Source organism: Anarrhichthys ocellatus, unplaced genomic scaffold, assembly GCF_004355925.1.
Source record: "Anarrhichthys ocellatus isolate YVR2014 unplaced genomic scaffold, GSC_Weel_1.0 scaffold48, whole genome shotgun sequence".
NCBI lineage: Eukaryota > Metazoa > Chordata > Actinopteri > Perciformes > Anarhichadidae > Anarrhichthys > Anarrhichthys ocellatus.
The window spans coordinates 2,873,236-2,890,102 of record NW_022280078.1 but is presented as its reverse complement, the minus strand read 5'-3'; the positions used below and the strand labels follow the sequence as shown (position 1 = coordinate 2,890,102).

The 16,867-nt window shown below is 39.9% G+C and overlaps 2 protein-coding genes across 5 annotated transcripts in view; one reads left to right on the top strand and one right to left on the bottom strand.

Moving 5' to 3' along the window:
* ghrhrb (growth hormone releasing hormone receptor b) overlaps positions 1-7,691 on the top strand; it is a 35,636-nt gene extending 27,945 nt beyond the window's left edge. Inside the window, exons 12-13 of one of the 3 annotated variants that reach the window (XM_031869641.1) lie at positions 479-520; positions 4,873-7,691. In XM_031869641.1, the coding sequence (XP_031725501.1) occupies positions 479-520; positions 4,873-5,001 (171 nt within the window). In that variant the 3' untranslated portion in view covers positions 5,002-7,691. Of the gene's footprint in view, positions 1-294; positions 4,778-4,872 lie in introns of those variants that run through there. The other 2 variants (XM_031869640.1, XM_031869642.1) reach the window with 2 other exon arrangements.
* Positions 7,692-8,925: 1,234 nt separating this feature from the next.
* The window catches only part of adcyap1r1b (adenylate cyclase activating polypeptide 1b (pituitary) receptor type I), a 20,960-nt gene continuing 13,018 nt past the window's right edge, over positions 8,926-16,867 (bottom strand). Inside the window, exons 3-14 of one of the 2 annotated variants that reach the window (XM_031869643.1) lie at positions 16,682-16,784; positions 15,089-15,199; positions 14,837-14,940; positions 14,655-14,752; positions 13,711-13,843; positions 13,429-13,582; positions 13,280-13,340; positions 13,119-13,188; positions 12,934-13,025; positions 11,970-12,099; positions 11,571-11,612; positions 8,926-11,049 (exon numbers count right to left, since the gene is read on the bottom strand). In XM_031869643.1, the coding sequence (XP_031725503.1) occupies positions 10,675-11,049; positions 11,571-11,612; positions 11,970-12,099; positions 12,934-13,025; positions 13,119-13,188; positions 13,280-13,340; positions 13,429-13,582; positions 13,711-13,843; positions 14,655-14,752; positions 14,837-14,940; positions 15,089-15,199; positions 16,682-16,784 (1,473 nt within the window). In that variant the 3' untranslated portion in view covers positions 8,926-10,674. The remainder of the gene's footprint in view (positions 11,050-11,570; positions 11,613-11,969; positions 12,100-12,933; positions 13,026-13,118; positions 13,189-13,279; positions 13,341-13,428; positions 13,583-13,710; positions 13,844-14,654; positions 14,753-14,836; positions 14,941-15,088; positions 15,200-16,681; positions 16,785-16,867) is intronic. The other variant, XM_031869644.1, reaches the window with a different exon arrangement.

Sequence of the window (16,867 nt, the reverse complement as noted above, 5' to 3'; positions counted from 1 at the left end):
TAAACAGGCTGCAATGATATCATCATCGGGCAATTGACAGCCTCAGATTGTTGATCGGGCAAAAGGTAACAAAAAAGTTGCATTTCTCTGTAGGGTCCTTTCCATAATGTTGTCAGACACCTATAATAACAACCTGAGCATTTCAATGGCAAAAACAGGCACTTTGGGTGGATGTGAATTGATGGTGAGGAACTGCCCCGAACTAATACATTGCAACCCATTGTTCAATACTGGACCACTTTCAAAAAATGTTATCCTCATTACTCACCCACATAAAAACCTGGTAAAATAGGGTCCAGGTTAAAAAATACCAAAGTTCCCCTTTAAACAACTCTTGTAATCCAAAATTGGTACATTAAATACATAACATTCCCGTTTTTTCCCCCAACCCAGTGTCAGACAGGCTTGCTCAGGATGTATACTACATTTTCAATATTTAATATCTGACAGTTTTGGATAATATATTTCTGCTCTGAAGGGATTCGTTGTGGCTCTGCTCTACTGTTTTCTAAATGGCGAGGTAAGTTAATATTATTCTATATTTGTTGGTTAATTTGCTACTTGAATTCTAGTTCATATTTGTTGACAGTTAAAGGACCATACAAGTGGATTTACATGTCTTAATCAACCACAAGTTGTCCCTATTTTACATTTTGTTAATTATTACCCAAAGCATATTGTAGTTTCTAGATTCATTTACAAGCTCTGGACAACTATTTCTAGAGACATTGTGCCTGACTTTCAGTGGCGATTTTGGTATGAAAAGTCTGGTGGGGCCACACAATATTCATACAAGAAAATGCAATGATGCAATCCAAACGTACCATAGATATATCACATTGAAACATACTCTAACAACCGATAAACTGTGCGCGAGTGAGAGAGGGGCGACGCTGCGACCGCTGTGACCAACAGCAGTGATGATGAAATTCCAGCCAAATAATGCCATCTAGAATCACACAATGAAGATCTGACGACATATTTGACCATACCGAAATGTAGGACCTCTGATCTCTGATCTCTGGACATCAAATAGCCTACTCGTGACACAAACAACACCAACATGAAGACAATAGAAACGCAAAGCAAAACGCATGCAGTGAACGGCGCACTGGAAATACATTTTAGTCAATACTTGAAGAATCTTTTTACAACTTTTGAGTCACCGATGGACTTCACTTCTTGAAGAGGAATGAGGCTGTCCTTCATGTGTGCAAACCTCTCTATGACCTTGCTGTTAAAATCAAACCGTCCATGGAGGAGTTACTTTCAATAGATAGCGTAACCTCTGCTGTCCCATTTTATTCCGTGTAAATGTCTTTATTCTTTCCAGAGTGGAGAAGTTTCTCTCGGATTCAGCGCTGGTCATTTGTGTTGTGACGATGATTTTAAAAAGTGTCAAGGTTTCAGACGAGGCCTCCTGGAGGCTGATCGCATGAATGGACTTCAATAGAGAAAGTCAGGTGTTGCCTTTGCTCAGTTCACTGAGCTGGTAGAGGGAGCTCAACTCGGGTTTCAGTTTCGCCTTATTTGTTAATGGCCGTAGTTTCACAGCACATTCTGGTTCAGTCTCTGGAAATGAATTCACAAACTTGGGGAAAAATGTGCAATCAATGAGTTTTGCCGCAATCAAATGGTCACTTTTGGTGAACCTCTCCTCCTCTTGACTTGACAGGGTGTCACCGGCCTCTTTCATGATTGCAGCCGTGTTGATTTTCCTCCTCTTTATTCCCTTCTGCTCCGCTGTGTTGCACAATCACATCAGCTCTTTCTCTGAGACGCCCTACTTTCTTCTTGAAGGTGTCCATCACCTGGTTGATGCCCAGCCGCATACATTTTCCGTTTTTTGCGGTACATTGTACAGAATTTCCCTGTTCTGGCATGAGCTCAGTAAAAAACTGCAGTAGCTGTAAGAACTTTGATCCCCGTAGGTGCATGGACAGACCATAGGCCTCGCTGATGGTCACCCCATCCCATCCCTCTTGTGTTGTCCAAACACTTCTTGATCTCCTCGCGGCTTTCCCACACAGCATTAACTGTTCTGCTTTTGAAATTCCTCCATGTAGCTGGAAGCTTGCTAAGCAGATTTGTTGAACTGTTAGGTTCAATTGATGCACGTAACAGGGCAAAAAGTGCACGCATGGATAGTGCTCCTTGACACGAGTCTGAACTCCACGTATGCTTCCACTCATTACCTGCAGCTCCGTCAAATGTTTGCGATATGAGCTTGTTGGTCAGGTTCAGGGGCTCAAGAGATGCCAATATGACACTTGACAGGCCAGCGGTCGTTTTGTCCTCACCTCAATAAACTGCCATAAAAGTATTATATATTTATAGAATTTTCCACTTTCACTGAGGTAAATCTTTTAACCAACATCAGTCCTGATCATAACTACCAAATATTTATGTATTTTTACAATTTAAACCCTCCAAATGCCAGTTTATGAAAATTAATGATAATTATGTAAAATAAAAAAATAACTCACCACCTAAAATATCCCTAGTTAAGGATGCTCTGAGGTTTCAGGATGGGCTGCTTAAAAGCAACCTTAATAAAAGACCTGCACACTCACACAGGTGTTCACTTTGTCTGCTTAATTAGATCTCTGAAGACAAGAGGTCTAATCAAGCAAAGCAAGTGAAAACACGTGTGTGTGTGTGTGTGTGTGTGTGTGTGTGTGTGTGTGTGTGTGTGTGTGTGTGTGTGTGTGTGTGTGTGTGTGTGCAGGGAAAATATTCCTTTTCTTAGTAAAAAGTAAAATAAATGATGATTTTCATATGTCAAGTATGGAATCAAGCTAAAAATCTATGGTATGTTTTGGAAACTCAAAAAGTATTACTGGGCTGAAATCTGCAAATCTAGCAGTGTGGTTCCTTTTCAGACGTCGAGGGGAAAAGCCCAGCGTACCTTTCAGACAAGAAAAGTATTTGAGGGGGCATTTGTTTTGTGTGTGTGTGTGTGTGCGTGTGTGTGTTCAGGTGCAGGCAGAAATGAAGAAGAGGTTTTGGAAGTGGCAGACCCAGAGTTACCTGAGCTACAGTAAACGACGGCGTACGTTGTTCACTGAGAGCAGCACGGTGACTCAGATCTCCGTCCTAGACAAATCCAGCCCCAAAGATCAGCCGGCGTCAGAGACACACACCCTTGCACCCAACAACGTGTCTGGTGTCTGAGTAGACAGTCGCTGGTATTCATGTCCTGCGTTACAACACCACAGAGCCTGATCGTTGAATGTTGCGGTACCTCTTCACTTTGTACGGAACAAATCATTTGCAGAATTGTTGATTTGTTGACTTAAGTCTAACATCCGACACACCTTTCACATTTAACTTTCCCTCATCATATGAGTTATTCTCAAGCTTACAGGCTTTAGTGTGGGCAGACAGGAAGGTCTCATTTGCTATTGCTTTTGTGTTTAACAGCTTTGGGGTTCCTCCTCCTCATCGTACTCACAACCACCAAAGAGTTTCTCCCCTTTTAGAAAAGCACCAATGTCAAGTTCACATTGAATGTGGCTTCACAACATTAGGCTTTATTTTGTCATTAGATATATAAAATAAAAATAAAATCGAACTTATATTCTAAGTAATAATTATAATTAGTTTATTCTGTCACAGCACCATGCTAAGCCATTCATAATGGAAAGTGTGCGTCAACAAAATACCAAGTTGACCAGTTTGCATATGAGACCCCAAAGAGGACGTTGTCACAAAAAGACAACAACTAATCACTACTTCTCGATTTTGCAGACCTGTGTAAAAACATGTATACTTTCACCCTAACGTTTAGTTCCATTTCATAAGCGTTTTGAGGTCCATGCTGTCATTGCTCTTACTCATTCAGTGCCACCGCTCTCTTAAGCGTTGGGCAGTACAAAATAACAATTCTTAGAAAATGAATCTTCCTCTGTTTGATGGAACGTGCCCATATTACCATCAGTGGCTCTGCATGCAACATGTTGCACAGTGCACTAGCGCACGTCTGGAGCACTAGACTGTAAAATCTATTTATTTGTCTGATTATTGTTTTTTATGTCTTAGTGTGAACGTTTGCATAAAGTTAATGCTCCTCCAGAAAAAAAAAATCATAAATGATAGATTAAAAAGGGATTCAAAGACTTAATTTTAAATAGATTAAATGGTATGTATATTTAACATGTTTTTTTCTGTCGTATGTGTAAGTCAGTGTTATTCTTATATACTGTAATATTGCAAAATGTGGAGAAAATTATACCGTGTATTTCCCTTTTTTGTTAGCATAGGTTACGTGGTGCAGATTCTAATGCTAACGCTAATTCAGAACCTGTTTTCTCTGAGAAATCGTTTTAGGAGACTAGTTGACGGCTCGTGATGTTTGTGTATCTATCTAATTCATATCTTTCTTCAGTGTTGTGACTTGGGAGACAGTTTACAGTACACAAACATATGGACATGTAGATATATAGTATTATTCATGGAAGGAAATATTACATTACTCAGCTACAGACTGCTACAGTGCCTTTATCATGCAGTATGACTCAATGTTTCTCTGCAGTTCAGGTGGATTAAACCTATAGTAGGTTTGCAGTCAAAATCGATGTAACAAAATCATATATTTAAGATTGTGATACTATACCATGTACTTGAATGTGCTTCAGTGTTGTGTCAGGTTCAAGATGATGAGAATTGTGCTGATATGAAAAACACAAAGCTTTCATCAAATTTTGAATTGTGCAGCGAGGACGTGAAGGATGATGAGCATGTTTCGATGTGATGTCTCTTAAAGAAAAGCTCTCCATGTCGTGTCTGGACTTCGCTTTTTAGATTACATCCTTTTGAAGTGTTCTTTCTATTTCCTTACTCGAGAAAGTGACGTGTATGTTTCTTTTACAGGTTCCGGTTTACTACATGAATGCAAGTTTCTCATTTGGCATTTTCATATTTGGACAGGACAAAGCTGCTTTTTTTTTGGGTTGTCCGTCCGTCCGGTCCATTGAATGCAATATCTCAGGAACACCTTGAAGGAATTTCTTCAAACGTGGCACAAACGTCCGCCTGGACTCAAGGATGAATTAATTATATTTTGGTGTTAAAAGATTACTGTTGGTTACTATAGGATAAAATGATGAAGTGACGATATTTTGGAGAAATTACATGATTTTCCAAAATGCAAACTGCATCATGACAGTACAACAGGCACTAATTCTAGTTCTTATTGTCAACATCCCATGAAAAGACCAAAACCAACAATGTGTCCATCTGTATTCTCCAATGCTCTCGAGCTGCCCTCCCCTGTCTGTGGCTCTCATCTACAAGCCCATTGGTTCCTAGAAGAAGCACATCTTTTAAAAACGACTCAGAAACATTTTAAACACTGCTCTTTAATTTCTAAAAACACACTGTAACAAACGTTACTCAAACATGAACAAATACTCCAATTGTTGGGGACTATTTTCAGCGGCGGTTTAATACACATTTTATTACTTTTTCTCCAACAACTCTTCCGAAAAGAGGTTAACACTGTTGCACAGGGTGACATGATTCTTCATTACCATGAGCGGTTTATTTTGACTCAATCCCAAATACACACCGTCCTGCTGCCACAAGGCAGGCTAACAAGGCTAACTGGACAGTATTAGAAGTTTGAACACATGTTTTGGCTTTGGTCTCTTCAGAGGATCTGTTTACAATAAAAAAATAAAATAAAGAATGACATCAGCCTTTTCCTTTAAGCCAAAAGACTTGGGAATATTTACCCCACACAGCAACATTGAGCCAACAAGTTAAAAACATTTATTGTCGATATTTCCATAATGTACAAAAAAACCCTTCTAATGTGCACGACAAAACGAGATCAAATGGTGCACTGTGTAGTGAAAGAGATCAAATTGAAAAAAGAAGAGCTCATGAGCAGACAGTAGGCTCGCAGTAGAGTGCTTCAAGTTACTTTTACATTCAGCCATCAGTACACAAACTGCTTTTTTTTTTTTTTTTTACCTCTAGCTGATTTAAAGAGGCAATTGGTACAATGAAGCAATACAATAAAAAAACACCATCAAAAAGCTAAAAAAAGAGTCACATTTGAAATCAACTTTCTTGTCATGCTATGCTGTAAAACTCAGTAAGAACAAAAAGGGTACAGCAATGTTTTATGGCACTTTACTTTTCCTCATGTTTGCAATGATTAACATTCAAAGGAAAAGTATTCAATGTGTCCTGACGGGACTAGAGCTACAATTCGATAAATCGTTCACAGTTGAAACCCAATATTCATGTTCTAGCTTATTCATTGCCTCGTCCCTTTCGTAAACAAGCACAAAGCTCAGATTCCCTTAATGGGCTGAAAGCTCCACCCTATACCTTGTGATTACATCTGCTGGTCAAGTGAGATCAAAACGATTTAACACGCATGCGTCAGCCTATTAGAGAGTACAGAGGCATTACAGGATTTATACTTTTAGCAAACACGATCACCATTGAGAAAAATCATTGAAAAAAGAAAAATGAAAACAATCACAGCGTTATTCACTTTGAACCACAGAAAACTCCATTTACAAGGTACAACGTTGGCAGCTTGTTTCTGTGTTAAACTGCAGTATATTTAGTCACAAAGGCTGACTACAGACCTTTAGAAGACTTCATCTAACTACTTCATAGTTCAGAGACTGTAATTAATATTTACCTTATAATAATAGCAACATCTTTGTCTGACATCAACATAGTACTGGCAATATAAGGCTCCAAACCCATATTAACACGAAAGGAAAATAATTAATAGATTTATATATATATATTTTGACAACCTCACGACCCGGTGAGGTTGTCAAAATGTCTGTAATGAGCTCAACTGAACATTGAACTGAACCAGAGTAGAGGTGGTGATTGTCCAGCCCTTTCCCCAAACATCACAAGATGAAACCGGACCCCTCCTATGGCTGCTGTTAGACCTGCATCTGTTTAGTGCAGGTCGCACTGAATACACACACACAGCAGAAGAACAATACAGTTTCCGGTCAGCCCTTCTTTTCTTTCTTTGCCTTCGCGTGGTCTGGACTTCCAGAAATAAGTCAATTTGGTAGTTTGCAGGTCAAGAGATGTGCTTTTAGAGTAAAACATAAATGTGACAGAATTTAGTTAAAAAGTGAAAGTTTTTAGAGATGTATTAGTCCTGATTTAATTAGGTATAAGCAGTCTATTTCAGTGTCTAGTAAGAATCTTTTGGACATTGCAAAATAGTGACTGAAGTGATATGAAACAACTGTTTAAACCAAATTCAACCCTGTCTTAACCTTCTGTGTGTAGTAATGTCCTGACATGTTTGTGTGAATTTGGACCTTAAACTCGTTATTTTTCAACTCCACTGTTAATCAATTATATTGTATTCAGTTACCGTATTTCAATGTCTATTGAGAACACAAGTCAGTAAATTATTGTTTATTTTGATATTTGATATTTAGAATAAAGCTGAAAACAGAGAGAACCGCTTTCTGGCTATGTGGCAAAGGTTTTGAAACAACATTTAGACCATATTGTAATAAAAATATAAGAAAACAGTTGAATGAATAATTTAGAAATATAAATGTAAATAATGCTAATTATCTGACAAATTTGGGTAATCTGATTGAAGTGTTTGTTGAAAACAATGGAAAAACCAGTGAAACTGAATACATTAAAAAAAACAAATCAAAATACTAAGTAAAAGTGAAATATTAAGATTCATGCTTTTACTTTGACAAAATAAAAAAAAACTTTTTATTTCCTACACCACCAATCAGTTGCTAAAATAAATGAATATTTGAGTAGTAGCGTAATTGTGCTCTTTAAAAACGAATTATTATCCAACATTTTGACAGTTTCGGGACTCCGTAATTGACGTCTTTTTACCTGCAAATTACCAAAAATGTATTTATTGCATGACTTCAAACATCTGATGAGAAAACCTGAACATGTAACCACAGTATTATATTGAACTTAGCAGATAGACTAACTTTCTAGTATTATTAGTCATAAATGATGTGTATCCAGAAAAGAAAGAGCAAATATGTGTTAATCAAATAATCTACTAATTGTTTGTTTTGGAGTTCTTCAGTTCCACTTTGTTTTTAAAGACATTTCAGAAATTTTGTTTTGCAAATAATCTCTCTTCTTACAATAATTAAAAATGCAGTCATATTTAGTGGAAATTAAGACTACAGCGCCTTTACAAACATGAGTATGAAATGGTCAAAAATATTTTGAAGAATATCATAAAGAAAAATTATTTTGTGGTTCAGGTACATGACACTTTTTACAGTCCAGTAATTTTCCACTGTTCTGCTGTTGATAACAATTAAGGTTGTGTCAGTAAAATAAGAAAACATATTTATTCTTTTGCGCATGTGATATACCGTACTGTACAGTGACTGAGTTAATATACTGTAGCACTGCTTTATTTGAAACACTAATCGGTCATATTATGTTTTGCTCATCTTTAGCAAAGTTAAAGTTTTGAGGGCCTCCAGGTTTACAATACTGATTTAGTCTTAAACATCATAAAAGCACTTTGTTCAATCATTTTGTTGACTTTGCAGTTTCGTTTTGAAATTAAAAAGACAAATCCCTTTTTTTTCTTCTTTTAAATCATCAACAGAAGTCAAAATGTGTGCTTAAAGGCACTTTTGGAGACACGAAGTCGAGTTGAACGTAAGGATTCAGAGGATAGTTGAGTCAGACCAAAAGAAACATCTGCAGTGACATCAGTTGCAAAGCTAACTCAGCCTTTGCAAACAGATACGGCCGTGCAAAATCCCAGGAAGGATTCGATTACTCAGTAAAAGTCCCACTCCGAAAGTATAACATTCATCTCAATGTGCTTGCTTTCAAGCATGAAGAGAGCACATGCCACCAGAGACAATAACTGCAGAAAGAGAGAAATACTGCGAGGTGGTCTGAGAGATTTGTCTGGGCCCTCATTAATCAAAATGCCAACCTTTGTTTTCAAAGGATAATTTCTTTCCAAAAACAGTGAAGTGCTGTGATGTTTCCGATGGTCTACACCTTAACTTCAACCAGTACGACGTTGAAACTTCCTGCAGGAGGCTGCTGAAGAGACTCCGCTTTACAAAGTGACAAAGAGAATCAGTATTGCAGCGCGTGGCCTCCACAACAGCCCGATAGACACTGAAAGTTCATGAAGAAAAAGGAAATAAACAACCGATTAAACACTGAATTCTCACCAAAAGAAGTAAACAAAACCACATGGGCAATAAATGCAACTTCATGCAAACAACTGAACTCGCGACGCTTTAGTCGCGAGTTCATTTTCATTGACATTTTTTGTATTAACGGCTGATTGAAACGCACTGATCTCCAAAGGCGTCTACTTCCCAGTGCTGAGATTCAAAAGAGAGGTTTGTGTTTGTGGTCGTAGTCAGCAAACTGCAGCACTGTGCACACATCCGAAGACCCTCTGAGTCATCATCTAACCCTGGTATGTTTTGTTTTTTTTCCTTTCTTTTTTTTTGGCATTTCACATAAATGTAGAAAATATGTCCATCTCCTAAACACTGCTTTTCCAAGTTCCACCTGTTAGATCTCAAGATCTAGAAATTTCTTCTCGACATTCCACTGTCTAGTTGTCTTCAACACCCATTGTTTTATATATCAGTCACAGTTCACACAGGAAACAATTGCTTGTGCCAGTAGTGGGAAATAATACTGAGCTTTCTGAATGAGTTTGGGTCTGACTTGGGGGTCCATAATGTATCAGCTGACCCGTAGCACTATCAATAACAATGATTTGATGGTGAAAAGTTCAATTTCCAACACCGATGTAAGTGTGAACTATCATTCTTTAAATTGTCGTCAACGTATTTAACAAAACTACTCATCTAAGGTATTTACTGTACATCAGGGCGATCAGATTCAGAGGCTGAGATATTATGAGTTTTAGTCCTGGGTTTGGGGCGAGCTCCACCGACACTGGACACTACATTTCCCATAATGCAGCAAACTGTATCTTTTCCAAAGACCCTGCTTGCCTGGTAAATACCCACGTCTTTCAAACACAATGCCCTCAGTTTGTAACACAGTTTTTTAGTTTAGAATGTGTGGTTTCCAAGCCCAAGCTAAAATCACCTTGATGACATCACTGTGACATCACTGGGGTTATTTTTTACATCACAGCCTAATGAATACTCAACGTGACAAGCAAACTAATCTCCATGTGCAAAATCAGTTGGAGTGCCCTTTTAAGGTATTTACATTGCCCAGTGTCTGAAGCTAGGCCTCTTCATTTCATGTCTGTATCTAAAGAGGAATCCAGTGCGTAGTTACAGTCTAAAACACATTTTGAGGAAATTCTGACACTTGAGGACAAATGTAAAAGCTTCCTCAGACAGACTGGAATGATCACCGTGAGAGGGTTGCAGTAATTAACTGGCCCCCTGTGCTGTACAGCAGCAGATAACTGCAGCACCAGATAAACAGTATATACAGTATATACAGAGAGATAACCATGCTTCTTCTGCGGCCTGACAAGACACCAGATATACACTAGAGTTCCTAACCGTGCCCTTTGAAGCTGAGAGGCTGCTCAGGAACAGGTGGACCGAGTATGTGTTCCACCCTGAACTGGGTCAGAGGTCGGGACATGACGAGATTCATCATTTGGCACCTGACATTCGGGTTCGGTCATGTTTCAGCGGGTGGGGCGGGTCAGACTGGAGGCTGTTCTGGGTCACTGGAGTTAAGTTGGGTTTCCATCATGGTTTCGTCCGGGTATGGGTTGGGGTACGGGTTGAGGAACGGGTTGGCGAGGCTGGTCATCGGGACGACGGTGGGTGTGGCGGGTCTGGTAGCGTCAGGTCCGGAAGAGGCGCCGGTGTCGCTCAGGTGGCCGGGGTCTCGGCCTGCAGGCTGGACATGCGGATCTGCGAGCTGCTCTTGCTGAGGATGGACAGCTGCGTGCCCCCGTTCACACCACTGCTCGCCAGCGAAGGATGCCGGTGCTTCAGATCCACAGCAAAGTACCTGTTCACCGTCCAGCTGCGCCATTTCCTCTTGATCTCCGATTGCACCTTGAGGGATATACTTCACAAGGTCATTATTAATGGACCTCGCTGGAAAGAGACAAGCTCACTGTCCTTCAGTCTCACTCTAGGCTCCGTCTGTGCTGTAGCTAAGGCTCAGATTTAGATTCTCACTGAAAAATGTATTTTTCTTAAAGGGAAGCGTTGGTTTAAACCAATTTTGGTTTTAAGCCCCCACACACCCAAAATCTTTTGTAGTTCATTTTGCAAAAATAATCTGAACTTTGAAAACAGCCCATATAATAGAAAGTGAAGAAATGATTATGTGCCAGATTGCTCAGAACAGTTCAACTACAAATTGCTTGACTAGCAAATTAGCAATATTTTGTTTGAAAATATAAACTGAAAATGCATTTCAAACCGCATGTATTCCATGCGGATACGCTGTAGGTCAGTAATGTTGTTATGTATGTTTAATTGAATTGTTATGTATGTTTAATTTAATTGTTATGTATGTTTAATTAAATTGTGCATCAGAAAACTGGTGTAATGGTGTCAGTAATTGTTTTAAAGGATGTTTACCTCTCCATTCAGGAAGCAGTAGAGGACGGCCACGACAAAGCCCTGAGGAGACAGAGGGTCCAAGCATGAGACAAAAACACTGACACTGTGAAAACACCTGTGTGTATGTGTGAGTGAAATTAAACACTCCTGTGAATAAAAGCAGTACGATCCATTGTTAAAGCTGTTAATTGTGTTTCTTTACTCTTTTCTTATTATTTTTGCTTTCAAGTTTCAAGTCAAGTCTAGTTTCGCAGCCTTCATTTTTGTGATGAACGCCAGAACTTTTGTCCAAATCTCAAGTTTACAGTTCTGTTCATATCCTCCATCCTTCCTTCACTAGCTGTGACAGTAAGCCAGCTTTCCCACAGTTTGTATTTGTATTTTCTAAATCCAGGCCATTGGCGGAGAAACAGTCACCTGGAAGGATCCGAGGCCGAGCTCAAACACCAGACGCTCTCTCTTGCTGACGTTCTCAGGGGAGAAGGCAAACACAGTGTAGTGGATCCCAAACAGAGGAATCAGTAGCAGAGTGGAGCGGGCCAACCTCCTGCAAAATAACACACTCACCGTTATGATGAGACTGCAGTATGTGTGTCCTCATTATAATTCGCTCACACAGGACTGACAACAGTCGGTCCCAATGAATTCAACAGCACTTTTTAGCTTAATCGTTCAGTCATAGAGGTCTAAAGATGTATCGGGATGGCATTGACATGTTGCAGGAAAGCAAACCCGGTCCCATAACATCTGTCTGGTAGTTCACACATTTATGTTTGTTTTCAACTGCATCTTTTACAAGAGTAATCATTAAGTCTCCCTACCGCTGACCATAACATACCAAACAGTTTATGATATGTATGGCAGTCCATTTACATAGTGCATACAAGCAGTAGAAAACTGCAAGTGACTCAAAACTGAAATGGCAGAAAGATTTAGCAGAAGTAATAATAGTAGCATTAGTATAGAAAAGGTGGCAAAGTATGTGTAAGGAGTAGGTTGTGGTGGATGGATGGGTCAAACTTAGAACTTAGACCAGGTTTCAAGATCCATGAAAAGCCTTTTTTTACACTTAGTTGACTTATCATTTACAGTTTTTTAAATTTTACAAAACTATCCATAAAAATATAAAAACAATAGCCTACAGTAGGCTACATATACACATACAGTATCTAATGTGTGTCCAGGTTGAGTGCAAATAGAATTGTTGGCTAAGGACACAGCTGTGTGCTAATGGCATCTGCCTTAAATAAATGCAGACATTTTGTTTATGTGCTCACGAAGTCAGCTTGAAATATTTAGTGTAAGTCTAGCTATCACAACATATCACGCTAATGTCAGGCAGAAAATGATCAAATAAAAAGTGAATGTAAAACAGACTTACAGGTAAATACTGGATTCGTTTCCACCGATATCTGGGGACTGTAACTTCTGGACAAGGATGACGATGATGCCGATGAAGAGCACAAAGTTGATCTGTAGAGGAAAAAAATGTCAATAATGAATATATCTTTGGTAATGGATGGATTGATTTGATGTCGTCACACCTGGAGCAGAGCGATGACGTACCATAATGGAAGCGAGCACAGGTCCCTTGATCACCCACCAGATGGCGGCGTTGTCATTCACGTCCCAACACCTGAGAGAGCGGGGTGATACGACAACACATTCAGCGCAGGAACAGTCCAACTTCAACAAACAGACACTGATGTCTGGTGTTCGTAACCTACCCACTATCATCAAAGTGCAGCTTCAGCACCGCCCAGATGGTCACACACACTGTGGGGGTTCCTGTTGTAAACGTGACACAAACATAAATTACGATGCGTCCACTTATCAGATGAGAACTCGGGTGTGCGTGACGTGGTTGTTGTCTCACCCCAACCAATGATGATGTACCAGTAGAAGTATCTCTTTTCAGGGAAGAAGGTCTCCACCAGCAAAGTGAAGAGATATAGACCCTCGATGAAGAGCCAGAAGTAGTTAGAGAGGACGCAGTAGTGGAAGAATATCATCACTGCTCGACACTCCAGCTTCAAAGAGGTAAAAGACAAGAAAAAAGAAAAGAAATCCACATGAATGAACAAATCCTCTGCTGCCTGTTAACATGAGATCAGACGGCGTTGGGGGGCGTGTGTGCAGGCGTGTCGGTGTTACTCACGGTGTAGATGAAGCAGTGCTCGCTGTCCTCTTTGGCGTACAGTACGCCATCTTTGATGAAGACGGAAATAGCTCTCAACATGAACGACACAAATAGGTTCATGTGGATGAAGTTCCTGGTGCAGTGCAGCTTCCTGTGAAGACAGACAGGAACACTCTGAGTGTTTTTGTTAAAGAAAAGCACCACATGCAGAAGAACAATACACTGACTTTTGTACTGTTGTAATTCATCGATACACATGCTGTTGTTCATTACAGTCACATAGCAATAGTAGTGGCAGCGGTGGTCATGGCAGAAAGTGGTAATAATTGTAGTAATAGCAGTAGTGGTAGTACTGTAGTTGCAGTTGTAGTTGTAGCAGCAGCTGCAATGACAATTCTAGCAGCAGCACTGGCAGTAATAGTAGTAGCTGGAGTCATAATAATTGCAGTAGTAGTATTAGTACTGTAGTTCTGGTAGCAGCAGCAGTATTAGTGATAGTGATAATAATTGATGTAGCGATTCCAGCTGTATTCATACGTCAGTAGTAGTGTAGTACTAACACGTAGAGGGATGAGAGTAGTAGTAAAATAATTGCAACAGTACTGGTAGTACCAATAGTAGTATTACTAGTACTAAAAGCTTCTGTATGATATCAAATGACAGGCCTACCAGAGCATCTCTATACATTTGAGCAGGACTTTATCATATGAATCAATGTGTTAACTAAAACTAGAGCAAAACAATGTTCTGTATAATACCAGTCATTGTATGTTATTAACTTTAAAACATCAAAAATACTTTGATTGCCACCCCGTAAAAAAGGGACGTGGATATCTATAAGGAAGGAAAAACTTCCACCACTTCTTCTCTACTACTTTGTCATGTGTGTCTGATGAACCTGTTGTATCCCCAGCACCACCCCTCCCAGCTGCAGTACGATCCTCAACCGCCAAACACCTCACCTGAACCTGCACAGGATGGCCATGGCCATGGTGAGGGAGACCAAAGAGGTGCTGTAGCCCACGGTGTACAGAGCCTTCACTGACACATAGTACATGTCCTAAAACACAAGCACAGCAGAGACTGAACAAAACTGAGCTGAGTGTTTTCTCGTTGACACAGCTGCAGACAGTGATGTACTAACCAGATGGCTGCTGTTCCTTTCCTCATACATGCAGGCTTCGATGTAATAAGGAAAGGTCTCTGTCCAGCCGAACTCGGTGCAGTTACGACTCACCTTCCCCAGCTCTGTGGACACAGGACACTTTATTGGATTATGGCATACACAGACTTATTTCTACAGTGAAGCATATTTGAAATAATAGGGTAAAATCACACAAAAACAGGGAGCCTAAAGAAGATGCTAAAGGTAAATGGGAAGTCCTTAGTAACTGACCGTCTTCTTCATTCATGAACTGAGAGAAGAGTTCGGGACAGTTGACTTCGACCACCTCACCAATCCTGGCAGGCTGCCAGCACGTCAAGTTGTCCCACATCCACGGACAGCCTGAGAACACAACAGGTGGACAAACACAGTTGCGCAGCAGTGAGTGTTTGATGCTTAAAAGCCATAAGTTCACTTTGGTGGGGGGAAAAAGGCCCACCTGCAGCTCATTTATCATTACTTCAAAATCACAGATCCTTGAAACTCGCATACATACGTTGGCTGAAATGTCAGCTCCCACTATGAACAAATATCTTTCTTTTTTTTAATTTATTGACATCTCCTTTTGGATGTAAACACATTCCATAATTCTATTGGTTACTCCCTGCCGGTACAGCCTGTGCATCTTTTCTATTTGTTGCTGCAGCTTTTCATTTCAAATGAAATTTTAGAAAAAGCATCTGAGAGAGAGAACGCTCAAGCCAGCAAAGGAAAGACACTATAAGAGATTGTATGCCTTTTATGTGCGATGATTGGTTATTGTAACATACAATATAGTGTTTTGGAGCTAAATCCTAAATTTTAGAAATCCATTTAGATGGGACACACTCATGGAGGTTCGCTGGTCAAAATGGCTGCATACAGTGTTGGCTTAAATCATGGCTGAGACAATCATGTGGGTTTTGCAGTAATGACTGTGCCTGCAATGCAGAAGCTAAAAGAATACGGTCTGATTCCCAAATGTATGTGACTTGGTTAACCAGCTCTGCTTTGTAGCCAATACTCCACTAACTTCAGTAGTGTGTGTAACTGCAACAAAAATCACATCTTAAAAAAGACAGCGCTAGTTTGCTGTGCTTGTATAATAACACAACCAGCCCCCAGTTTAACACACTAACAATGTCTGGTACTCTTGGGACAGTTTCATCGTGTAATCAGCCATCCTTCCATGCCCTCTTTGGGACTGGAAAAGTCAAGCTTCCTGAGATCTTTAAACTGAAAATGCAACAGTTTTTATATATAGTTTCTGCTTCAAATTGCATACAGCAGTGGATGAATCCTTTTAAACCTTGTAGGTCTCTTTTTGGAGGACCAATCCAAATCAAAAGAGACTTCTAAACAAGTTTAAGTAGGATAATTGGCACAAAGCCTCTCCCTCAGTTTGATCTTCCCTTCATCCATCATACAGAGAGACGCCTGTCACTTACTGTCTCTCTAATCAACTCTCATTTGAAGGATCATCATCATGAGATGCTGCCAATTAAAGCTTTGGCTCCTCCCTCGCTGTGGATTGAAATACATGAATGTATTTGCTTTGCCGAATGTCTCTGTTGGCCCTGCATTAGTTAGTTATGCTCAATCATCAAGTCTTTCAAATGATCTCTCTTTGCAGACAAGCAGGTCAGAGTCAAGCCACAATATGTAGAACTATCTCCCACTCATCAGTATGCCAGCCCTGAAGATGTTCTTGTTATTAATCTCTGTGTTTATCATTTTTTTGAATTTTAATTGGGCCATGTTGAAAGTTGTTACAGCATCAACAAAGTAGTTGTTAGCATGAGGGGAAGGGATTAAAGGCTACACAAACACTGCCAAAAAGCCTACCAAATTCTGGATCATTCCCAGGATCGTCCGAGGCGATCATTTCCATGCATTTCTCCTGCTCCCTCTTGATCACACAGTTAGAGGGCACCTGTTGATTCGAACCCTGAAAACAACATTAACACACACACACACACACAAAGAGAGAGAGAGAGAGAGAGAGAGAGAGAGAGAGAGAGAGAGAGAGAG